Source organism: Martes martes (assembly GCF_963455335.1).
Source record: "Martes martes genome assembly, chromosome: 4".
In the NCBI taxonomy this organism is placed as follows: Eukaryota; Metazoa; Chordata; class Mammalia; order Carnivora; family Mustelidae; genus Martes; species Martes martes.
In genome coordinates, this window is record NC_137891.1 from 44,776,199 (window position 1) to 44,802,822 (window position 26,624).

The 26,624-nt window shown below is 38.1% G+C and overlaps 1 protein-coding gene across 1 annotated transcript in view; it reads right to left on the reverse strand.

The window, feature by feature from the left end:
• NECAB1 (N-terminal EF-hand calcium binding protein 1) overlaps positions 1-26,624 on the reverse strand; it is a 187,207-nt gene that overhangs the window by 159,150 nt on the left and 1,433 nt on the right. The window contains exon 2 of the mRNA XM_080802579.1: positions 20,370-20,394. Within this exon, the coding sequence (XP_080658705.1) occupies positions 20,370-20,394 (25 nt within the window). The remainder of the gene's footprint in view (positions 1-20,369; positions 20,395-26,624) is intronic.

A 26,624-nucleotide genomic window follows, 5' to 3' on the forward strand; every position in this document is an offset into this window, starting at 1 on the left:
ATAGTGTTATTTGAAGGTAGATTAAGATTAGTAAAAAAATAAATACTGCAACTTAAATTAGTGAAAAATGTATACAGCAACAACTAAAACATTTTTTGTTAACATATAATATATTATTTCTTTCAGGGGTACAGGTCTGTGAATCATCAGTCTTACAAAATTCACAGCACTCACCATAGTACATACCCTCTGCAATGTCCATAACCCAGCCACCCCAACCCTTCCATGCTCCTCCCCTCCAGCAACCCTCAGTTTGAGTCCTGAGATTAAGAATCTCTTATGGTTTGTCTCCCTCTCTGGTTTCATCTTGTTTCATTTCTCCCTCCCTTCCCCTATGATCCTCTGTCATGTTTCTCAAATTCCTCATATCAGCAAGATCATATAATTGTCTTTCTCTGACTGACCTATTTTGCTTACCATAATACCCTTTAGTTCCATCCATGTCATTGCAAATGGTAAAATTTCATGTGTTCTTACGGCTGCCTAGTATTCCACTGTGTGTGTATATATATGTATATATATACACATTTATATACACATACATACATACCACATCTTCTTTATCCATTCATCTGTTGATGGACATCTGGGCTCTTTCCATAGTTTGGCTATTGTGGACATTGCTACTATAAACATTCAGGTGCACATGCCCCTTTAGATTACTACATATGTGTCTTTAGGGTACTCAGCAGCGCAATTGCTAGGTGGTAGGGTAGCTTCAGTGAAAATATTTTTGAAAAATATAATTTATTTGATAAGAGAGGAGATAAAATAAAATATATAAAATGCTGTTTAAAACTGGATAAGGCAGAAAAAGAGGGAGAAAAAAAGAAAGAATGAGTAGAACTAATAGAAAATAACCATAAATATGGTAGATATTAATCAAAAATACCAATAATCAATTTAAATGTGAATGATCTAAATACACCAGTTAAAAGGCAGAGATATCAGGGTGGGGGAAAAAAAAAGAGCTAACTACATGCTGTCTACAAGAAAACCACTTTAAAGATTTTATTTATTTATTTGACAGACAGAGATCACAAGTAGGCAGAGAGAGGGGGGGAAAAGCAGGCTCCCCGCTGAGCAGAGACCCCCCCCCATGCGGGACTCGATCCGAGGACCCTGGGATCATGACCTGAGCCGAAGGCAGAGGCTTAACCCACTGAGCCACCCAGGCGCCCAAGAAACCCACTTTAGATATAAAGACTCATATAAACTAAATCTAAACAGATGGAGAAAGGCATACCATAAAAGTGCTGAACAGAAGAAAGGTGAAGCATTCATATATGAATTTCAAAGTACACTTAAAACAAAATTATCAAGGATAAAAAGGGCAATTACTTAATTATAATGGGGTCAATTCTCCCAGAAGACAACAATTCTCAGTGTGTATGTGCCTTAAACAGAACATCAAAATACATGTGGCACATACTAATAGAACTGAGGAGAAAAATAGACAAACCCACAATTATAGAGACTTCAAACCCCCATTTTAGTAACTGATAGATCAAACATGCAGAAAACCAGTAGGGATACAGTTTACCTGAACACCGCTCCTGATTACTTTATCTATAGTCATTCATATGATACTCCTTTCAACAAAAGCAGAATATGTAATCTTCTCAAGCTCACATGGATTATTCACCAGGATATGTTACGTATCTATTTAGTTGTGGCCATAAAACACACTTTAACATATTTAAAGTAAAGAAGTGACATAAAGTATGTTCTCAGACCACAGTGGAAGTAAACTAGAAATCAATAACAGAAAGGTAGCTGGAAAATCCCCAACTATTTAGAAATTAAGGATCACTTTTCTAATTAACACGTGAGTCAAAGGAAGTATCAAGGGAAAGTGAAAAAATATTTTAAGCTAGATGAATATGACAGTACAACAAATCAAAATTTGTAAGATGCAGTGAGAACAATTCTTAGAGGAAAATTTACATCATTAAATAAATACACTATAAAAGAAAAAAATGATCTAAAATCAAGATCTAGGCTTCCACATTAGGAAATTAGAGAGAAGTAAATTGAGCCTAAAGCAAGCAGAAGAAAATAAATAATAAAAATTAGAGCACAAACCAATGAGATTGAATCCAGAAAAACAACAGAGCAAATCAGTACAACTAAAAGCTGATTCCTTGAAAAAACTCAATGAAATAGATAAAGCTCTAGTTAGGCTAAGGAATTAAAAAGGAAAGAAGTCAATATGATCAGTATCAAAAATGAAAGAAAAGTCATTGCTCTTAATAAAAGAGTACTATGAACAACTCTATGCCCACAAATTTGATAATTTACTTGAAATGGAATAATTCATTAAAAGACAAAAACTACCAAAAGTCACACAAAAAGAAACAATATTAACAGGTCTATATCTACTAAAGTAATGGAATCAATAATTAATAACCTCACAAAAAATAAAGCACCAGGCCCAGATGGATTTACTGGTAAATTCTATCATATTTAAGCAACAAATAACACCAGTTCTCTGCAATCTCTTCCAGAAAACAGAAGTAGAAATAATATTACTAATTCTATGAATACAACATTAGCCTAATACCAAACTTAGATAAAACCATTATAAAAAAGGAAAACTCTAGACCAATATTGCTCAGGAACATAAATGCAAAAATCTTCAACAAATATTAGCAAATTGAATCCAACAATGTTTAAAAAATTATACATAAAAGACCAAGTGGGATTTAGTTTAGTTATGCAAGGCTGAACCAATATTAAAAAGCCAGTCACTGTAACCCGTAACATCAACAGGCTAAATAAGAAGAAATCTATGATCATATCAATTGAAGAAAAAGCATTTGATGAAATTGAACACCCATTAATAATAACTCAGTGAACTAGGAATAGAAGAGAATTTCCTGAACCTGATAAAGAACATCTACAAAAACCCCAAAGCTAAAATCATACTAAATGGTGGGGAAGTAGAAGTTTCCTCTTAAAATCAAAAATAGATCTTATAAGGTGTCTCTCTCACAACACTTATTTAACAATACTCTGGATTTCCTAGCTATTGCAACACGACAAGAAGCAGGAATAAAGGGTATACAAATTGGGAAGGCAGAAACAAAACTGTTATTTCTTCACAGATGGCATAATTATTTATGTTGAAAATCCCAAAGAGTCAGCAAACAAAACAAAACAAACAAAACCCAACCAAAAACAAACTCTCTGAAAAGGAAATATAGCAAAGTCACAGGGTATAAGGTTAATATATAAAAGTCAATTGCTTTACTATATATCTGTAGCAAGCAACTGGAACTGAAAAAACAATACCATTTACAAAACTACACCCAAAATGAAATGCTTAGGTACACATCCAATAAAATAAACAAAGGATCTAAATGCAGAAAACTACAAAACTCTGATGAAAGAAATTAGGGAAGATATAAATAAATAAATAAATAGATAGATAGATAGATATTCCAGGCTTGTGGATTAGAAGATTCAATATTGTAAGGCTTCAGTTCTACCTTGGGCTCCTGGATGGCTCAACTGGTTGAGCATCCAACTCTTGATTTTGGCTCAAGTCATGATCTCAAGGTCTTGGGATGGAGCCCGGAGGTGGGCTCCATGTTCAGCAGGGAGTCGGAGGAATTTCTGCCTCTCCCTCCGCCCCTCCCCCTGTTTGCATGAGCGGGGGTCTTGCTCTCAATAAATAAATAAACGAATCTTTGAAAAAATATATCAATTCTTCCCATCCTTGTTTTTTGATCAATGCGACTGATAATTGCAATCAAATCCCACCAAGCTATTTGATGGTACTGACACATTGATTCTACTGTTTATAGGGAGAGACAAAAGACCTAGAAAAACAAACACAATACTGAAGAGGAAAAACAAAGACGACTTAATAGTACCCAATTTCAAGAATTAGTATAAACTCAGTCATCTCACCAGTGTTGTACTGGCAAAAGAGAAGATGCATAAAATCAATGGAACAGAATCAAGAAACCAGAAATATAACCACACTAATATAGTCAACTGATCTTTGACAAAGGAACGAAGGCAATTAGAGAAAAGACAGTCTTTTCAAACAATGGTGCAGAAACAACTGGGTGTCCATATGGAAGAAAATGAACCTAGAAATAGATTTTACACCTTTTGCGATAATAAAATTAACTCAAAATAGATCACAGACCTAAATGTAAAATCCCAAAATAAGAGAAACCTTGGACTGGGTGACAAGTTTTTAGATACAACACTGAAAATATGATCATGAAAGAAAAAAAATGATAAATTGGACTTTACTAGAATTTTAAGTTTGCTCTGTGAAAAAAATACTCTTAAGAGAATGAAAGACAAGCCATAGGCTGAGAAATATTTGCAAAACACATCTGAATAAGGACCTGTGTTTATAATATACAAAGAACTCTTAAAATAGCAATAAAAAGGCAAAAGCCAATTAAAAAGTGGCCAAACATCTGAATAGACACAAAACCAAAGAAAATATACACATAGCAAACAAGCATTTGGAATATTTTCAATACTGATTGTCATAGGTAATTAATAATTTAAATAGTAATGAGATACTACTACACCCCCATTAGAATGGCATCCCTACAAAAAAAAAACCACCAAAAAAAGAAAAAAAAAAAAACCAACAACACCAATTCCTGGCTCAGATTTGGGGCAACAGGAATATTAATTCATTGTTAGTGAGATAGCAAAATGTTGCAGTCACCTTGGAAGATGTTTTAGCATTTTCTTATGTAGCAACAATGCTCCTAGATATATACCCAGCTGCTCAAAAACTTATGTCCATACAAAAACTGCATGTGAATGTTTCTAACAGTTTTATTCATCATCACTAAAATTTGGAGGTAATTAAACGTCTTTCAATAGGTGCATGGATAAAATAATTTTCGTACATACACAGAATGGAATATTATTTAGTGATTTTTAAAAAGTGAGCTATCAAGCCAAAGAAAGTCATGGATAATCTTGTCAGTCTGAAAAGGCTCTATATTTTATGATTCCAATTTTATGACATTCTGGAAAAGACAAACTTATAAAGATAGTAACAAGATCAGTAGTTGCCAGGAGTTCAGGGCAATGAGGGTTGAAAGGACAAAACCGGGGGATATTTTAGGGTGGGGTGACTATTTTGCATGACATGGTACAATTGTAATATGCCATTATGCATTTGTTGAAACCCATAGAACTTTACAGCACAAAGAACAAATTTTAATGTGTGTAAATTCCTAAAAAATCATTTAGGAGTTCAGGGGATTCCAGGATGGAATGAAGAATGTGACAAAATAATTTAAATGTATTAGAAACATATGAAACAATCTCACTGAAGATAGTGAGGGAAAACAGTGTTGACCTAAGTAACTTTGGAAATGAATGGCGTCTGTACAAAGGCAAGATAAGCCGTACAGAAGCATTATACTGTAGTTAATAGAGTTGATAAAGTTGTTTTCCATGGGCATATAAGTAAAACAGCCAAAGTACTACACATGCACACTGAGATTGAACAGTAATGTAAATCAGTAACTGACTTGGGAAGCAGGTGTCTCACTGCTGGAGTGATAGGTTACTGATAAAGCAAAGGGAGGAGACCAGAATAATCCACGTGGTAACAGTTTAAAGTTGGAGATATGACCATGACCTCATGTTTAAGTTAATATAGATACATATGAGTACATGCATATGGAGATATGACCATGACCTCATGTTTAAGTTAATATAGATACATATGAGTACATGTAGAAATATTCATAGAAATATACATACACTTGGGTTACTATACACATACATATTTCCTTGCTCCACCAGCTGAAAAGCTTAGAAGCAGCAATGACACACAGTAACAACGAGCACATCCACCACCCCCATCTTTCTTTCTCATATCATTCTCTAGTAACAACAGATATCAAGGATCCTTGGACAAAGTGAATGAGTCTCATACTGGGACAGGAATTATAAAAGATGAGCCTCCAGCATCTGAAGGGCCAGAGAGTAAGGGAATTACTAAAAAACTCACAATTATGTCAAAGGCACACGGGAGTCTACTGAAAGAGCTCCAAGTGGCCGAAGTGGGACAATTTGAACAATAAAATATATTGAGTAGTGCAGGACTAATCATAGAATAAATATCCATGTGTCCATAGTGTTACAAATAAATTACACCTATAAATGAGAAAAAAGACAAATCTCCCCTGCAGAGGAATTATAAGAAATTCATGCACATATTCAGTCCTCAAGGAGGTGGAGCATAACTTCCCACTCCTTCAGGGTGGGCTTCCCAGAGTAACTTCTCTCCAAAGAGTCCAGTTATGGAAAGGGGAAGAACGAGTAAAGTTTGCAGTGGAGAAACCTGACAGACAGGAGATGGAGGCCAACACCAATAGTCATAAATCATGTTGACAGTATAAATCTTTGATATGATGTGATGGTACTTTACCTCTGTGATCTTCCTCCCCCAAACACATAACCTCAGCCTACTCATGAGAAAAAACACCAACAAATCCCAATTGAGGGACATTCTATAAAACATTCTATAAAACACCAGACTAATACCCCTTAAAACAGTCAAGATCATCAAAAACAAAGAAAGTCTGAGAAACCGAGCCTAAGGAGATAGGATTCCTAAATGTAATGTGCTATCCTGGCTGGGATCCAGAAACTGAAAAGGGACATTTGGTAAAAACTAAAGAAATCTAATAAAGTGTGGACTTCAGTTAAAAATGTATCAATATCGGCTCATTAATCATAACCCAAGTACTACACTAATGTAAAATGTTAATAATAAGTAATAATAACAATATTATTAATAATAATAAGTTAATAATGTAAAATGTTAATAATAATAATAAGTTAATAATAAGTAATAATAATGTAAAATGTTAATAATAATAATAATAATAAGTGAAACTGGATGTTAGGTATATGGGAATTCTCTACAGTAGCTTCAGTTTTTCCATAATATAAAAATGTTCTAAAATAAAAATTTAAAAATATATACAATAGGATATGAAAGTTATATGTAATTCCATATATATAAAAATAATATATGAAAAACTGCTTTGCCATGTTATCAACATGGTAAAGTCAATTATGTTTATTCATATTAAATCTTGAAATCTAACATATTAAACTCAACAATCAACTCAATAAATTCATTTTCTTAACCCCAGACAAGCCACCCTGTCTCTCATGTTTATCTATAGACTATCTGAGAGAATGAAATGTTTTATGTATTGGTGCTCATACAAGTAAAAATATGTTGACCTGTTATTTTTCCAAGCATTTCTACTCTGAATTTTATTGACTATATTCATCACAATAATATCATGAAATAGTTATATATTCTTACTTTTCTTTCCAGGAGCAGAAGAAAACTGAATTACAATAAGATTAAGTAATTCTGATGTGGTCCCTGAAAGCACATCTCTTGGGACATGTTTTTGGAACCAGGCCATTAAAACTGACATCAGTTTAAAATTTACAAAGTGTCCAAAACTCAGGTAGAAAACTGAATAATTCAGTCAAACCTCTGGCTCTTCACTGACTTGATACCAAATATTTAGGTTCCTTACCAGGAAAGTTTATTTTTTATATCAGAATAATTTTGTCATTTGGAATTCTGTTGGAAATATGAAAACACCATCTTCATCAAGAAGTAATGAGTATACATTAATTTTTCATGGCTAGAAAGAGTGTGCTTTTAATTTAGTTAAAAAAAATACCTGTTTAGAATGGAAAAAGAAGATGTGGTATATATATATACAATGAAAGATTATCAGCCATCAAAAAAAAAAAAATGAAATCTTGCCATCTGCACTGATGTGGATGGAACTAGAGGGTATTATGCTAAGCTAAATAAGTCAATCAGAGAAAAACAATTATCATATGATTTAACTCTATGTGGAATTTAAGAAACAAAACAGAGGAGCATAAAGGACAAATAAAGCAAGACAAAACCAGAGATGAAGACAAACCACAAGAAACTCTTAACCATAGGAAACAGAGGGTTGCTTGGGGGGGGGGGCAATAAAGTACCTGAGTGATGGGCATTAAGGAGGGCACATGATATAATGAGCACTGGGTGTTATATAAGACTGATAATCATTGAACTCTTCCTCTGAAACTAATAATACACTATATGTTAATTAACTGAATTTAAATTAAATTTAAAAAAAGATATCTGTTTAATCTTTCATAGAGGATTAACAATAATATTTTAGGTAAGACTGGGAAAAAGGCAACAAACCACCCCCCCAACCCATGACCATATACTCAGCCTTTTGTAGAATGATAGATAAAAGAAACATTGTTGCAGGAACATTTAGTCATTGAAAGTGTATTCAAAATCAGCAATATAAGGAATACCCCATTTGTAGGAAAATTATACTGCAAAATAAAAAATTACATGTTTTAATACAGGCATATCTCTGGTACAGATGTATAGGTACATCTTTCTCTCTCTCTCTCTTTTTCTCTATTTTAATTGGGGCTTTATGCACCTCACACTATGCTGGGGGTGTGTGTATGTAATCCAAGCCTGGAAAAATCAGCTCATTTCATCTCTTAGTTATCACTTCAAGATTGGGCATGTGACTCTAGTTGATCAATCAGAGAAGATCTTGAGATTTTTGCTACAATTATTCTAGAAGAGGTATTTTCTCTTTATTCTGATTTGTTGAACTGGTAGGATGCATTCCAGGAGTTGTCTTGTCTATCCTGGTGAGAAAGCTAACCTGAAAGTAAAACCAACCAGAGGAAAACCCAAATTGAGATGGAGAGAGGGGGAAGGAGACAGGGAAAGAGAATGATCCCTGAACACCTACAAGCAACTGTGCCTCTATACCACTGGGCATTTCAGTTACAAGAGCCAACAAACACTCTATTTTATGATCTGAATTGGGTTTTGGGCTTTGAACTGAATTGGTCCCGATGATAACCATCTTTCTTTTTTTCTAGCTTTCTTAATTTTTACTCACTTTAGAGATTTATTTGAGGACAATTATTCTGTAAGCTTACCTAGGTGAACCCAGGCCCAAAGAACTCTTCCTCTGAACTCATACATTAGTATATTTAGCATTCATTTGGCTTAGTGATAGTTCTTGCATTGTTGATGACATTGTTATTCAATTTTCTCTTTTATGACTTTTTAAAAAGATTCTATTTATTTATTTGACAGAGAGAGAGTGAGTGAGCACAAACAAGGGGAGCTGCAGAGGGAGAGGGAGAAACAGGCTTCCCACTGAGTAGGAAGCCCAATGTGGGCTCCATCCCAGGACCCTGGGATCATGATCTGAGCCAAAGGGAGACTCTAAACTGACTGAGCCCTCCAGGTGCCCCTGTTCATGACTTTTTTTTTTTTTAATCAATAAGTTGCTAAGTTCCCAAAGGACAACATTATTCAATATCTCTTCCTTACCTCAAGTCCCAAATTGTTTAGAGGTGATTGACCAAGTATTCTCCAAATCTACATGCAAACATCTAAAAGAAGTTATTTTCATTATACAAATAGATAATTTGTCCTAATACCATAAAGCTTTTGTCCTTACAAAAGTTCACAGCTTTTGATCTCTTTTCATAATTAATTCACAAGTAAAGAAATCGTATCTTTAGGACCTATATGAAATTAGTGAAGGTAGAAGGGAACTGACAGGTTTTGAATACTTACATACTAAACAAAATCCTTGGGGGGCGCCTGGGTGGCTCAGTGGGTTAAGCCTCTGCCTTCGGCTCAGGTCATGATCTCAGGGTTCTGGGATCAAGTCCCACATCGGGCTCTCTGCTCAGCAGGGAGCCTGCTTCCCTTCTCTCTCTGCCTGTCTCTCTGCCTACTTGTGATCTATCTCTCTCTCTCTCTCTCTCTCTGTCAGTAAATAAATCTTTAAAAAAAAAAAAAAATCCTTGGGACTTCACATATATTTACCTTGTACATTCCTCATAATAACGCTGCTCATTAAATTTTATTATTATTTTTTTTTTACTTTAAAAATGAGGAAACAGGGCGCCTGGGTGGCTCAGTTGGTTAAGCAACTGCCTTCAGCTCAGGTCATGATCCTGGAGTCCCGGGACAGAGTCCCACATCGGGCTCCCTGCTCGCCAGGGAGTCTGTTTCTCCTGCTGACCTTTCTCTCTCTCTCTCTCTCTCTCTCAAATAAATAAATAAAATATTTTTTAAAAATGAGGAAACAGGTTGAGAGAAGCTCATTAATTTGTTGAAGTGCACACCCTGCTGAACGCATACTAAAGTTTATGTTTTTTTAATCTCTGTATTTCTATCACCTAGCAGTGTCCAGCATGTAAAGAGCACTCGTAAAATATTAGGCAAATGAATGAATGAGTGGATGAAACAACACAGGGTAGAGCTAAGATGAAAGGCCGTCCTTTTTGGTTCCAAATCTCTGTTAAACTCAGTCACCTACAAACAGGATCGTCACCATAGTAATTCCATCTATTTTTTTTTTTTGTCTTTTATATTTAAAGAACATTGAATCACTCAACATTATGCATGTGGAGAGACTGGTATTTCTATACTTCCACAGCGTAACCCCACTACAGAGGTGAGCCACAATACTCGAAGCATCCTGAGCTAAATACTAGGGTTTTTATGTTAGAAGGGAAGCTGGATATAAATTGCATTTACTTGTTCCGTGACCTTAAACAAGTTATCTATGTCTCAGGTTACTTATTGATAAAATTGGGATAATGGTATTATCTTCTTCATAAGACTGTTATGGAATTAAATAAAATTATGCCCAGCAAAGCATCTGTCATAGAGTAATCCTTGGGACAGGTGATTTACAGTAATTGCTGTAATATTTTGAGTCTGGACCTATTTTCTCATGGTCATAGAAGCCTCAGTAATGTACAAGCTATCCTATTTTTTAAAAAGATTTTTATTTATTTATTTGACAGACAGAGATCACAAGTAGGCGGAGAGGCAGGTGGGGGCGGGGGGAGCAGGCTCCTTGCTGAGCAGAGAGCCCCATGCGGGGCTTGATCCCAGGACCCTGGGATCATGACCTGAGCGGAAGGCAGAGGCTTTAACCCACTGAGCCACCTAGGTGCCCCCAAGCTATCCTATTTTTAATAATTTAGGCATGATTTTAGAAAATTAAGGAAAAAGACAATGCTTCTTGTTAACAGCAATAGATATTTGTAAGTAAGCTCTCCTAACAAAAAGTGACCCCAATGTTATAAAAAATAACCTTTAATATGTTAGATATTCTCATCATAAGTAATAATCTCATTACCCTCCCAGTTTACCCAAGCCAAAAACTAGGGATCTGACCCTCCTGCCCCAACCCGTAAGTACAGTGTACCATTAAATACCTTCCTTTCTCTCAAACATTTTCAATTAATTGCCAAGTCTTTGCTGATAATACATTCAAAAATATAAACATCAGTTTCTTATCTCTATTACCTTTGCCAAGGATTTACTGAAGCTTTCAATAGCTCTAATCTGGAGGGTTTTGCAGTCCAGGTACCAGAATATGGAGGCTAATTTAACTCGGGTGGAGGTTCGGAAGTAGTGAGAAGTGATTTGATTTTGAAGATATTTTAACAAGGGAGCCAACAGGGGCTACTAATGGATTAGACACGGAGTTATTAGAGAAGGAGCAGAATCGTGGATGCCTCTGAAGCTTTTGGTTGGAACCCTGCTGAATAGTGGTAACACTTCCTGACTTGGGAAACACTACTGAACAAGCAGGCAGCTGGGATAAGAGTGTGGCTTCAGATATGAGCATGGTAGGTATTCAATATACATTTTTACAAGTCAAGAAATTGTGTTCAGAAACTAATTCCTACATAATTGTTCGAGTTGTGTGGCTTTGTTCTTGCTTTTTCTTTTACCTGTAATTACCTGTCCCCCATCTAACCTATACCTACTCAGATGAATTATAGCTCAAGAGAGGCTTACTCAGCACCCCGGGCAGAATTAGACTCCCTTCTTTTATGGTCCCATAGCAATTCAGTAATGTTTACGAAATACTAACAATAAATCAAGGATCATACTGATCACTAGGTATACAAAGGTATATAGTCCTTGGCCTTCAAAAGGCTTACAGTCTAATAGGTGGTAGGGAAACATACCCACAAACTATTCAGTACAATCTGATAAATGGTATTATATACAAAATGCAATGAAACTATAGATGAGAGAATGGTGGGTAGTCAGGCAAAGACATGAATGTTTACCAAGTGTGTATTTGTCATGTGTATGGTACATTGTGTTATTTCATTGAATCATCACAACAACCCTATAAGCCAAACGTGGATCTTTAAGAATCTACCCAAAGTTATACAGTTTGCACATGGCAGAACTAGTTTGCATAACAACCCTTGACTCTTAAGCCATTCTTGGCCAAACCAAACTCAGAGGGCTTCCTAGGAGAGATACACTTGGGCTGAAAGCAGAAGGATGAAGGTCATTCCCAGCAGAGAAAGCTGTGCATGTCTAGACACTGAGGTTGTGGGAGTCAGAGGTTTTAGAGATAATGGAGGGAGAGGAGGCTGGGCAGGGGACACCACACTCAGGAGTTTCTGGATTTTATCCTGCAACAAATAGGTAACAAATAAAGAATTTTGAACAGAGAAGGGACAGTATCAGATTGACACTACAGAAAGATTACTCCAATATAGAATCTGGTATTGATTTATATCACAGCATTTATTAAGGTATAATTATTTTGTAATTCATGTTTATCTCCCCTCTAGAATTTGAACATAAATTTAACTGAAGTTCATTCCATTCCTTGTAGTGTGTGTGTGTGTGTGTGTGTGTGTGTGTTGTACTGACTTTAATTTAGCCTTATTTATTTAGTATCTTTAGTGCCTAACAAAGTGTCTGGCAAATAGCCGCATTGCCTGGTCATAAATGAATGAATGGGAGAGAGAGAGATGGAAGAAGAGTAGGAGAGCGGAGACTAGAATTTAAGATTTCTAATTCCAAAACTGATACTATCATTTCTGTGCAAAGTTCTCATTAGCCCTAATAAAACATTTAAAAAACAGTAAAAATAATGACCAGTTGGGGAAAAAAGTCAAAATATTTCTACTTTTAAAGGAATATACTGACCCACTGGTCATTTTGACATCATGAAGACGCAGCCAACAAAATCTAGCATTGCAACAGGTCTGATATTAAGGAGAACCTTAGATACTGAAGGTATGACATCCATTTCAGTGTTTCCAATTTCTCTAATTATTTTATTTAAAAACCATGAATAAAAATGAATTCAATTTCCTTAGTTTCAGGGTTGGAGTAAAAAACCCAAAGGGTAACTTAGGCATATAGGGCCAAGTCCAAGCACATTAGAGAAATTATATTAGGGTTATTGTTTGCAAACAATAGGAAAAGCTGAATGACCGCAGCAAAGATTGGGCAAGCACTAGGGCAGCTCTGAGGGTTCAGCAAGGTCCTCATGGGCAGAACATCTGGGCACTGCTGGGGGGAACAGCTCAGCCCAGTGGGAGAGTGGGTGTGACGATGTGATCAATGGTCCCACCAAATAAGAATAAGCATCAGGATAAAAAATGAGAAAGGCGGGGGCACCTGGGTGGTGTAGTCAGTTAAGTGTCTGACTCTTGGTTTTGGCTCGGGTCGTGATCTTAGGTTCCTGAGATCAAGCCCCATGCTGGGAGGAGACTCAGCTTGAGATTCTTTCCCTCTCCCTCTGCCCCTCCTGCACACACACACTCTCTCACGCTCTCTCTCAAATAAATAAATAAATCTTTTAAAAAAATGAAAACAGGTAATGCTGGGGGTGCCTGGGTGGCCCAGTCATTAAGAGTCTGCCTTCAGCTCAGGTCATGATCCCAGCACCTGCACCGGGCTCCCTGCTCAGCAGGAGGCCTGCTTCGCCCTCTCCTGCGCCCCCTGCTGGTGTTCCCTCTCTCGCTTTGTCTTTCTCTGTCAAATAAATAGATAAAATCTTGAAAGAAAGAAAGAAAGAAAGAAAGAAAGAAAGAAAGAAAGAAAGAAAGAGGGGAAGAAAATAGGTAAAGCTGATGTAGCTTCTTAAGGACCAGACACCTTTCCAAGAAAATCTGTGTTATATCTTTTAATCATTCAACAAGCCTGGAAGAGAGGCATTGCTTTCATTTTGCTTTGTTTTGTTTTTGAGAGGCATTATTTTTATTCCCATTTCACAGATGAGGAAGTCAAGTTCATGGAGAGAGAGAGGAAGTGGGATCTGAACCCAGGATATCTGACTGCAAAGCCTAGCTTAACCATAGTGCCATATGCCTCCCACATCTAGATGGAGAAGAGGAGATGACTCACTGTAGAACAGAAAAGGAAAAAACGCTGGGCTGCTAACCTATAAATCCAGATCACAGACGGCACTTACAGTAGAGGCCCCGTTTCAGGTAGACAGTTTGCTCTATAAGCAGCAGGACCTGCTATCAGAGCAGGCTCGGACTTCTGAGCCTTCAGCTGCTGCCCATGGCATTCATGTCACTGGCTCGGTTACTTGAACAGAAATTCTCTGTTTGTTTCTAGGACAGCTGATTAGCCCAGTTATGTAAAGATAAGAATTTTCACAGTTTTCTGCTTTTGTCAGAAAAGCAACACATTTATGTGAGTGAAACTGCTTTATATTTTAGAAAAAAAAAAAACATTCTGTGGAAATGGAAAATTTGTTTGTCCTTATTTTGTTAAAAAAATTATTCCAGTCAGAACTTGCACTCACGGGCTCCCACACACCCTAATGCTTGATGAGCCACTTCTTCCAGGGTCATTGTTAGGGGATGGGATTTTTTTTTTCAACAAATAGCTCTTACTAGACTCTGCATTGACTTTCAAGCTGGTAGGTGTGTAGCTGAAGAGTGTGCACGCTTGCATATGCCCGAGAGTAAACACGAGTACAGTGCTGCATCGGACCCCTACCACTCGGAAACCGGTTACTTGATGCTCAGTTACACAAACGTTCCCAAAACATTCTGAGAAAATAGTGAGGAATTATGAAATAAAAATCAACCTTATGCTAATAATCCTGATTTCCAGAGCCCAGTTTTTAATCTTTTCTGGGGCTAAGATCCCTGAATAAAAGACCAGTGAGGCTATGGCATCCCATGTGGGGCTGGTGATGCTGGACTAAGTAGCTCACGTCAAAGGACGGCCTTGTGACCAAGATGAAGGAAATACAGAACTCTGGGGGGCACTCTGAAAGTTTTCCTGTCTTCAGGGAAAATACTCCCACCTACCGAACCTGTGTTTCATGCCTCTACCTGAGGTCATATTTATACATGTTAATCGAATAAACCAAACCTTGGGCAACCACAGAGGCAGAACTGGCTCTGACCAATTCTCACTTCATCTATTAGGACAGGTTATATAATGATCCGATGAAGTCTTCAAAATATTCCCAAACACAGATTCAACATCAACCGTTCTTACATTCATGTTTTTAGTTTCATTTTATTTTTTAAAGATTTTATTTATTTATTTGAGAGAGAGAGAGAGTTGGGGGAGAGGCAGAGGGAGAGGAAAGAGAAAAACCCAAGAGGACTCTGTGCTGAGCGCAGAGCCCAACACAGGGCTCAATCTCACAGCCCTGAAGTCATGACCTGAGCCCAAATCAAGAGTCAGACGTTTCACCAACTGAGCCACCCAGGAGCCCCTGTATTAGTATTTTTAATGCCAGATGTAGTTTGTTCCAATTTTAAGATTATTTTTTCTATTTCTGAAAAATGCCACCAAAATTCTGAAAAGGGAATACATTGAATCTCTAGATTGCTTTGGGTAATATAAACATTTTAACAGTATTAAATCTTCTAATCCACTAGCAACAGAATATCTTTCCATTTATCTCTTTTTCAGTATCTCTCATTAATGTCTTTCATTAATGTCTGTACAAGTCTTTCACCATATTGGTGAAATTTATTTCTAGTATTTCATTCTTTTTTGATGCAACTGTAAATAGAATTGTTTTCCCAATTTCTTTTTCTGATAGTTCATTGTCAGTATATAAAAATGTAAGACTTTTGTATATTGCTTTTGTACACTGAAACTTTACTGAAGTTATTCATTAGTTCTAACACTGTTTTAGATGGAAACTTTAGGTTTTTAGCTAATACTATTAATTAATAGACAACAGATAAATTACAACAAGGCTTAGTTTGATTAACTGATCTGTAAGATTGTGTTTCTTCTTCAGTTTTCAGTATCAGACTATTGGTCATGCACCTCTTACAAGTAGATTTCCAAGTATTTAATGAACACCAATGTTGTGATAGGCCTTTTTTTAATTTAAATTCAATTAGCCAATTTATAGTATATCATTAGTTTCAGATGTAATGTTCAAAAATTCGTCAGTTACCTGTAACACTCAGGGCTCATCACATCATGTGCCCTCCCTAACACTCATCAGCTTGTTACCCCATCGCCCACCCACCACCCCTCCAGCAACCCTTAGTTTGTTTCCTAGAGTTAAGAGTCTCTCATAGTTTTTCTCCCTCTCTGATGACTTCCCATTCAGTTTTCCCTCCCCTCCCCTATGGTCCTCTCCCCTGTTTCTTATATTCCTCATATGAGTGAAAACATATAATAATTGTCTTTCCTGACAGGCATGTTGATCACCATGGTGGGCCTGGTGTTATGTGAAATAAGGACATTCTCTGTCCTCATACATTTATAATGTACAGGCTGCTGGAATAGATTAAAAAGCCACTGAGAAGAATTATGATCAGTTCTCAGAGAGATCAGTCATTAATTGGGATTAAAAGAGCCACCCATACAGCCTACCTATTTGCTGGTCAAGAATGACAGCAGCGTGGGGCGCCTGAGTGGCTTAGTTTGTTAAGTGTCTGCCTTCAGCTCAGGTCATGATCTCAGGATCCTGGGATCCAGCCCCTCATTTCATCAGGATCCCTCTCAGCGAGGAGTCTGCTTCTCCCTCTCCTTCTGCCCCTGCTCTCTCTCATGCGTTCTCTCTCTCTAATAAATAAATAAAATCTTAAAAAAAAAAAAAAGAATGACAGCAGATCTTATCAAGGGCACATTGGCAAAAGCAGTCCATGGTGTTATTAATTACTATGAGCCTTTTCATTTTGCCTTTTTGTAAAATTAAAATTTTTTTGCAAATTTTACAAATACCCATGTATCATTTCCATTTTCATTCTACCTGCATGTATATAAGCTTTCTCAGGAGTTTTGCATTTTTAGGCTTATTTCTGGGCTCTTTAGATCAAAGCACTCACATCTCTTCTAATCTATCCTGTTCTGAGTCTGTCTTTATGTCTAGGATCCTAGCCTATGATTTTAGAAAAACAACCAAAACCAAATGAATCTCTCTAAGACCCATTATTGTAGCTGATTGCTATCATGTATTTTTTCCCCACCCATGTCTCCAGCAGCTCCTCTCATGTCAGAGAGATCCCAGAAGCTAAATCTACACTCTGGTAAGCTAAGTATCATACTGCTTATGACCTCTTATTCCCGCTGTTACTCCATCACCAATTACGCCATCCATAAGGGATTCTGTCACACGAAGGGTCTGTTATCCAGAGACACGTAAATGTAACAGCTGTTTCTTTACAAATATACAATGGAATGAACACATGGTTCAGAAAGATTTTTCTTTTTACGCTGGTATCTTCTCATTTACATTAGATTATCCACTACACTTTTTCTTTTTTTCAATTCTGCGTGTAAGGTAAATAGTCTTTTTCCCACTAAACACTGAAACAGAAATGACTGGAATGTCACCAAGTGTCTCCAATAGCCAAGGCATCACAACCCCACAACAAGCAGGTGTAAGTTGCTACTATGTACCATGCACTTCCCTGGGGACTTTACATCTGTTATGTCACTGATTATTCATAATAACCCCACGACATATATAGATGCTATGATCTCTAGTCTGTAGATGAGAGAGCTGAGGGAGAAGAGCTTGTTACATACCCAAAGTCACAGAGCTGCTAGGTGCATAGCTTGGATTTAAACCCAGACCTGCCTTTCTCTGCCCTCCCCTCATTTTACACTGAGAATGAGGGAGAAGAGTAAAGCAGGCTGGAAGGCAGGGGAGAGACTAGATAGATGGAAGGGAGACGGGTCATGGAGGAAAATGTCATCAACCATTGTTAATTCATTAAGTGAACATCCATTGAGCCTCCACTACTGGCCGGGCGTAGTATCTATTCCTAAGACAAGTTCTTTGCCCTATAGAGGCAAGTTTGGCTTCAGGAAGTAGAATCGCCAGTAAACAACCGTGGTCCTCACAAAAGGGAATAATCAGTACCAGCCACAGTGCAGAGAGCCCAGACAGAGGGCAGGGCCCTACAAGGGGAGCTGGGGAAGGCTTTTCAGACATGGTACATTTTGAGCAGGATACAAGCAATACACAGGAGTTCTCAAGCTGGCTAACAGTGGAAAGGTAGAGCAGGTGGCAGCCCGAGCAAGGACACCACAGAGCTGTGACAGATGGAGTGATGCTCTGAGAATCCCTAGTGCTTCAGAGAGATGCAGAAGAGGATGCACGGTGAAGACAGTGAGGATAAGAGCAGAAAGGCAGGTGGCTTTGACAGCACATTAGGAGCAGGCATTGGGACGTGGAATGAGGAGGCAAGAGGTATCATATGCAGGAAGGAGGCAGGTTAAAAAAACTTGGGATGGAATAGGCCCACACAGGGCTCCCAGTCCAAGGGACCATTCTTCATAACATATGAGGTTATCATAAACTGCAGTAAATCCTGAATTTGGCTTTTCAGGTGCTTTTTATTAGGACTATGGATTATGACAGTAGATCACCAAAATAAGCAAGTTTTTTTTTTTTACAATTTTATTTATTTATTTGACAGAGGAAAGATCACAAGTAGGCAGAGAGGCAGGCAGAGAGAGAGGAGGAAGCAGGCTCCCCACTGAGCAGAGAACCCCATGTGGGGCTCGATCCCAGGACCCTGAGATCATGACCTGAGCCGAAGGCAGAGGCTTTAACCCACTGAGCCACCCAGGCGCCCCCAAAATAAGCAAATTTTGATGGAGAGAAGAGTAAGATAATATACAAAGGTAATAATGACCCTCAATCAGACTTTGGGGTTCCAAGAAAGGAAGGCATAGCCTGAGAAAACTAGGAGCTTCGGTAGAGAGAGAGAAAAGGCATCCCTGAACTAGAAATAGCTGCTGAAATCCGAGGCAGGTAGCATGGAGCCAAATGGACTACTCAGTCATGTTTTGGGCATCACTGGGTTTGGATGTCAGGCACAAGGTCAACAAGTAGGACAAGGAGACAAAATGATAGCATCATTACATCTGTCTTAAAAATTGGTCAAGTGATTTTGGTGAAAAAAAGGAAAAACCTCTTGAATTGATAATATATTAACCCCTGCAACATGGTTTGAGAAAACATTCTGAAGGACAGGCACAGTTAAATATTACCAGCATTTGGGCCAGTGTTTTTTGCTCCTTGGAGTAATATATTTTCTGTTGTGGGAAAAGCTATATAGTGCCAATCAAGATTTTCTTGATCTGGCTGCTTAAGGGCTCACTAGACCACAAAAAAATGTTTTAAAAGTGTCAGATCTGGACTCTGCCTGTAATCCTTCCCCACAGATAAGCAATCTGATTTCAAGAAAAGGAAAGAACTCTTTGTCTCCTAAATTTGTCGAGAAAGTCCTGTCAAGCCTATAGCGCTATGATGTACTTGTACTATAGCAGCAAAACACTCTGATTCAGTATCTACAGAACACAATTTGTACTGGGTAAGAGTCAAAAGATATTGCTTATGACAGCTTATAATTGGACTTTGTGCAGGCATCATTGAAATTGTAGTGCCTCTGACAGAATAATTTTTTTCTTCTAGTTTCTTTTACTTCCCTGTCTCTATAGATTATCAGTCCTGCGATATACACTTCAAATGCGAGAGCAATGGCTGAGAGCCACGGAGTGAAGGTAAGTGTGGCAACACGGGCTTCCAGGTAGCTACCTTCAAGTGCAACAGCAGCCTCCAAGGCCACCGTGAAGTTCAGCGTGGACAGCCTAGACTTTGGTGCCACACAGACCCGAGTTCCAGCCTCAGATCTCTATCTTATTAACTCTAAGAAATAACCCAAAGCACTTGGCCCAGTGCCTGGCACACAGTAGACACTCAATGAATAGAAGCTGTTATTACTTTAAAATTAAAGCATAAAAGGGAAAAGCTGGAGCTATGACAGCTGCTCACTTCAAAGGCATACATTCCATCTTCCTGTCAAACCTAAGTACCTCTTTCAACTTCTCATGACTATCTGGAGCCATAAACATGCCTAAAACCCTTATTAGTACCAGAGGCTGACATTTTATGTATCAATTTCTTGGGTTGTCCTCTCTCTTCCACAGTATTCTTTAGAAGGTGATGTAAAAGGTAAGAGCTCAATAAGTAGAAACTGCAAATTTTTGGTCTTACCATTTTTATCTGCTCTCCTCAGTATCTGAAAGAGAAAAGAGAAAACTTTTATTACCATTTTTGCATTTGCAATGAACATTATACTCACACATAATTTGCCCATAATTAAATAAAAGAAATTCCAATATTTATTTATTTATTTATTTGTCAGAGATAGAGAGAGAGAGGGAGAGCTAGAGACAGACAGAGTACACACAGGCTGAGGAAACAGCAGGCACAGGGAGAAGTAGGCTCTCCGCTGAGCAAGAAGCCTATGCAGGACTCGATCCCAGGGGCCTGGGGTCATTACCTGAGCCAAAGGCAAATGCTCAAAGGACTGAGCCATCCAGGCGTCCCATGGAAATCCCAATTTTAAATAAAGGTTTCCAAATTGAGATGTTTCCTTATAATAGTGAGAAACTGAAAACAATCCAAATGTCTTTGAACAAGTGAATGGACCAAAAAACCTGTGGCACATCCATACAGTGAATACTACTGAGCAATAAAGAGGAATGAGCTCTTGATACACACAATAACTTGGATAGATTGCTAAGTAATGATGTCGAGTAAAAATCTAGATACAAAAAAAGTACTGCTATAGATTTCATTTATATAAAATTCTAGAAAATGCAAACAAATCTACAGTGACAGAAAGATTAAGGGGTTGCATAAAAATGAGCAGGGAGGGCATTATAAAAGGACACAAGAAAACTTTTTGGAGTGGTAGATATATTTATTATCTCGATTATGGTAATGGTCTCATAGGCATATACATATGTAAAAACTCATCAGCTTTTCACTTTAAATATGTGCAATTTAATGTAAGTCAGTCATAGCTCAATAAACTGGGAATAAATAGGAACAAAAAATAAGAAATTATGGATAGAGCTCACGCATCTACATTAAATCTTACTTTACTTCTCTGCATTTATTGTAATATCTTTAGTGGCTAAGACCTACTTGGCCATCAGCTATCTTGGATAATGCGTTCAAAATGTTTTTCTGGGCAACGAGTCTTTTCTCTCCTCTTGGCCCACGAGCTCAAGGACTGGACAGAGCACTCAGACCTGGCAAACAAGGTGTCACATCGCTCTGGCCACAGTGACTACTCAGGTAGGAGCACAGGAAGGCCATGGCTTTCCTTTAATTATCAGACAGACACACTTTCTTGGGGCTGACTCTGAACCTGAGAAAATATAGGTAAGAAGTTGCTGTCCTCCCTTCTATTATTATATCCATTATGGGTTGAACCACGTTGCCTCAAAACAAACGTGGAAGTCCTAACCCCTAGTAACAGTGAAGGTGACCTTGGTGAAAAATAGTCTTCACTGATGTAATCAAATTAAGATACAATCTTACCAGATTGGGATGGGCCCTACACCCAAAGACTGGTGACTTTATAAGGAAAGTGAGATTCAGAGAAGAAAAGACAGAGGAGACCATATGATAATGGAGGCAGATATCAGTGTGATGCTGCTACAAGCCAAGGAACGTAAAGAACTGGCCACTGTGAGAAGCTAGGAGACAGGCATCAAGCGGATTCTCCCCAGCAGCCTTTCAAGGGAGTGAGGCCCTACCCACACCTTGATGGCATCCATCTAGCCTCCACAACTGGTTGTGGAAGGCACCCCCTGCGTAGGACACTTATGGCAGCCATAGGAAACCAATACAACATATAACCGGATGGAACCAGCCCTCAAGAAACCAGTGTCCATCAGGAGACTGAAGGAAGTGAATCCCAGTGACACTCTCTGAGCTTCTGATCAAGTCATCCTGACAAGATAATCTCCACTTTTTATTGCAGGAGTCAATAAATTGTTGTTTTAAATCTTAAGATAGTTTGGATTATTTTTCTTTCTGTTAACAACAATCAAATTAGCCCTAGCTGACATTATAGATGGACAGAAAAAAAAAAATCTGGAAAATACAACACACAGCTATGTTATATATAGTACCAAAGAAAATGTCCCTTTATCATATTGGAAAGATAACCTCGAATCACATGAAAGGGATATTTGAGGATCATTTTTCCGAAGAATGTATGGTTATGTTAAGTAACCAGAGCTACTCTTAAATTTAGGTCATCACTTCTTGGTGGGCAGCTTGAAACACGAGCAATAGTTTTTACTCCCAAAGTTTTACAGCTTTCTACTATACAAATATTATTCTTTTTCCTTCTGTTGACTTTACAAAGATGAAGTATGCTTATATCTAATCATTACTGTAATGTGTTTATTATAAGATACGAATATGATTAATAAAAATCTCACCAATGAAAAATTTCCAAAAGATATATATCGTCCTGACTTGTGTGCATAAGTTGGTGCCCCTTTATCAACTAAATTTAATTTAATTATTGTAAGAAAACTACTTTCAGTCATAAGAGCTTCTATGCTTAGAGCAGAATGAGACACAAATTCTTTTTACTCCACAGAGGTAATTTCCAGTGGGGGTTTTGGGAATTCATCCACCATTCCCAGCTTCCCCCTCTCCTTTGAAACTATGAAGCCCCAGCTGAGAGGGAGACATAAAACACAGCCTAATTCTTATCTTTAATATGCCCTAAGATTCTATTTCAAGGTCTTTTGGGTCCTTGTGAGTAACAAGAAGAGGAATAACCATACACCAGAGACTTGGACCCCTGACTTCCAACTGCCTTAAATAGTATTCAGCCTCCTAGCAATGAAATTAAGACAGTAGCTTTCTTTATTAAGACAGTTCTTTGTAGTTAAATATGAACAGGACTGTCTCTGCTGCAAATTTTGCCTCTGAGCCCACAGACTAATAAAAAATGTACTGCAGATGAAAACTGAGCTCATTACATTACGCCTTCATAGTCATCTTACCAGTTAGCACCACAGAATAGATCGTAAATAGATATAAATATTATGGTCACAATTAAAACTCAAATGCACAGGTTATGCTGTGTTTTTGCAACAATTTAAGATTTATCAAATGGCATCCTTTACCCCAAAAGCTATTCTTTGATGGCCTTCATTGAAATTCCTCATTTCTCATCTGAAGTTATTGAAGGCAGGTGTTAAAAGGCAAATGTTATCTCGGAGGCCTAAAACACAGACAGTCACTATTTACTGAACTAATATTTGCTAAGTGCTCCCTACTCTGTACCAGGTTAAAATTAAGTAATGAGATGTGCCAGTCAGCCTCCTGAGAAATGGGGATAGAGGGCAGGGTAGCACTCATCCAGAACGTGGAGTGGCTTCCAGAAGGGAAGACTTGCTAGGTAAACCGGAGAGCAGACCTTGACCTCCAGGAGGCAGTTTTGCTACCACTCTGCTAGTTGCCATGAAAAGGATGCAGGGGAGTGGGCACTGGATGAGGAATGGAGAAAAGGTCATATGCACAGACATTTTTATCTTCTTAATCTTGCCTAGAATAGGCCTTGTGTGAGCAGTTCTAAATGTATTATAACATTAAAAACAAGTTTCTTTTATTTCTGCAGATTCTTAAAATTAGGAGTGGTATCTACCTGGCCAATTAGGGTAGACAATGAGGGGGTTACCTGCCATTCTCCCAATGGAACAATCTCACTCAAATTATCTAGCGCACACTAGGCAAGGAGGTATGCGGCTCTAACAGACTTTGGTCATAGAACCATTATACCTGGAAAATGGTTTCTTTGTTCCTTTTTTTTTTCTTTTTTAAGATTTTATTTATTTATTTGAGAGAGAGAGAGAGAGCATGAGAAGGCATAGGGTCAGAGGGAGATGCAGACTCCCCACTGAGCAGGGACCCGATGCAGGACTCGATCCCGGGACTCCAGGATCATGCCCTGAGCTGAAGGCAATTGCTCAACCAACTGAGCTACCCAGGCGCCCCTGGAAAATGGTTTCTGCCCTGACAGTGCCCGTTCATCTCACGTCTTCTACAGATGAGTATACATGCATATGTACAGACCTTGAGAATTCAGTATCTTTGCCAAGCAAAGCTATCTCTTGTTTTCACCAAGTCCCTGACCATCCGGGCACTGTGCCTTCTGTTCAGGGTTCATGCTTGGTTGGGGGAAGGAAGAGAAGACAAACAGTAAAATCATCTCTTGCCTTCAGAACCTCCCAGGCCCCACTTCTGCCTCTAGTCAAATGAGGAAGGGCCACTGCCCTTCCAGCTAAAAACCAAAACTGTTTGAGAGAAGACAGTGGCATCAAGTGGTGAAGTTGTAACCAACTTCACATTTTTCGTGCTTGGTTTTTCTCCCATTGCACAGGAGCAGAGTTGATGAATGTAAAGATTCAGAAGAGGGGCCACATGCTATACAGACTAGGATTCTAGAGTTTATTCTCTGTTATCTGAAATGAACTAACCTGGGAAAGGAGGGGGTGCAGGTGTTAAGACGGAAAAGAACCGACTTGGTCCTGGACTTTCCACGTTGCTGCAAAGAAAACCCAGTGCAGTCCCTCTCCTGCTGGCGGCAGGTGGGGGCCACAGTGCGTGCCCTTGCTTAGCTACTGACACTGGGTTTTCTAAGCCCCCCAGGAGGCATTCAAGAGTATTGACGATGAACGGAGATATCATTCTGTCATTTTTTTAGACAGAAAATAATATATACCAGATTCATAATGGAACAGTGTCTGTATTAATTTGTGGATTTGACTACTACTGTTATTTAGGCATTCAAAAGGGAACACTGATGTAGCAATTATAGTTCAGATTTATACAACACATTTCCCTTTTCTTCTCAGTTTTCTTATCCTATGAACTCTCACTTAATACAACAACCTCTAAAATTAAGTACCATAGTCATCACTGTTGCTCATTTGGACATAAGGAAAAATGAAGCAAAAGCCAATAGTTATCGTAAGTCTCTCCCTGATTTTCTTATCTATGGCTTCTTTTTTACCAGCTGGACATGCCTAGTCATGTCATCAACAGTATCCTCAAAAGCAGTTCAGATCATTTCTCAGAGGACTGATTATTACAGTAGCATTGGAATACAAACACTGGAAATCCAAGTTTTCCTCAAATTTGGAAATTAGTCTGTGTGATGCAGAAAGGCCTAATGGGTTTCATTCCTGTTCCTCTTTTGAATAGGGGATATCTATTTTCTACTTATTATAATCTGAATGGAATTCAAAAAGCAATCTTTTTTAGCAGTGCTACTAGAATATATTAAAACAAATCAAATAAATTATGTATTTATATTTCACATTTTATTTTTGCTAAAAGCAAGATGATCTAGAAATGAATAATTCAAAAATCCCCAAGTAAATCCTTTTTCATGTCATATATTTCACCAGAGTGGTAGATTTTTCACAAAATACCTCAAAGAAAAGTGTAAACAAAATCTTTTCTATTCGACATAAAATCCAGTGGCAGTTTTTTTTCTTTTATAGACACTAACATTTTACTGGCAAACAAGCATGTCAACACCTCTCATGTGAAATCAGTTTTATATTTTTATTTTTAAATTCTAGAAATAGAAGAGGGTAAGGGTATCCTATTCATAGAGTACATGTTCCTTCAGGATGGGGACCTGATGCTGTTTATTTACAGAGCTTGAGAGCAATCGTGTAGATACAATAATAAATAAGATTTTAATTTCCTCGTTTTTCTTTTTTTTCTTTTTGAATAGCAGCTTGAACAGTTGGGCCAAGATTAGTGTGTATGTCAAAGAGGATGACCTTCATTTATACAGTTCAATCCTTCCATCTCTACAGTATCACCAGGATTTGTTCACTGCTTTAAGAAAGTCACAGAGGAGCACTTGATATCCTTGGGGGACAGAGTGAAGATCAGGCCAGAATGAATGGAGGGCTCTCTTGCCTTCTCTGAATCAACTTTCCGGGAGCTTAGCCATTGACCTTATAACAGACATGGGTTTCTGGGACCCTGAAGATTCCTTTCTCAGGGGTGCTGTGTGCCCCCTTCTCCTAGCAAGGTTTCCTCCAGGGCTTTTTGGCCCTGAATGGCAGGATTGAAAAGGAAGGATATCAGCCATTAGCACCCAAACATCACCTGCTAGACCAGAACAGGAAGAATAAGGTCCTTAATCCTATTGAGAAAGGAATGGGAATCAGATTGTTTCAGTGGGAAGATGGCCTGCCAGGAAAGCCTGGATCTCCAACTAGAACTGCATGGTAATGAAGGGAGGAAACTGCCAGGAGACACAGCTGAGTCTTACCTACAACATTTGCCTTAGGCCAGATATAACTATTAATATGGTTTTCTCTCCCAATTAAAAAATCCTAGCTAATCCATTCAAAATAAACTTGGGAGGGCTCCTCACCCCATCCCCCTTATCTTCATGACATCTGCTTC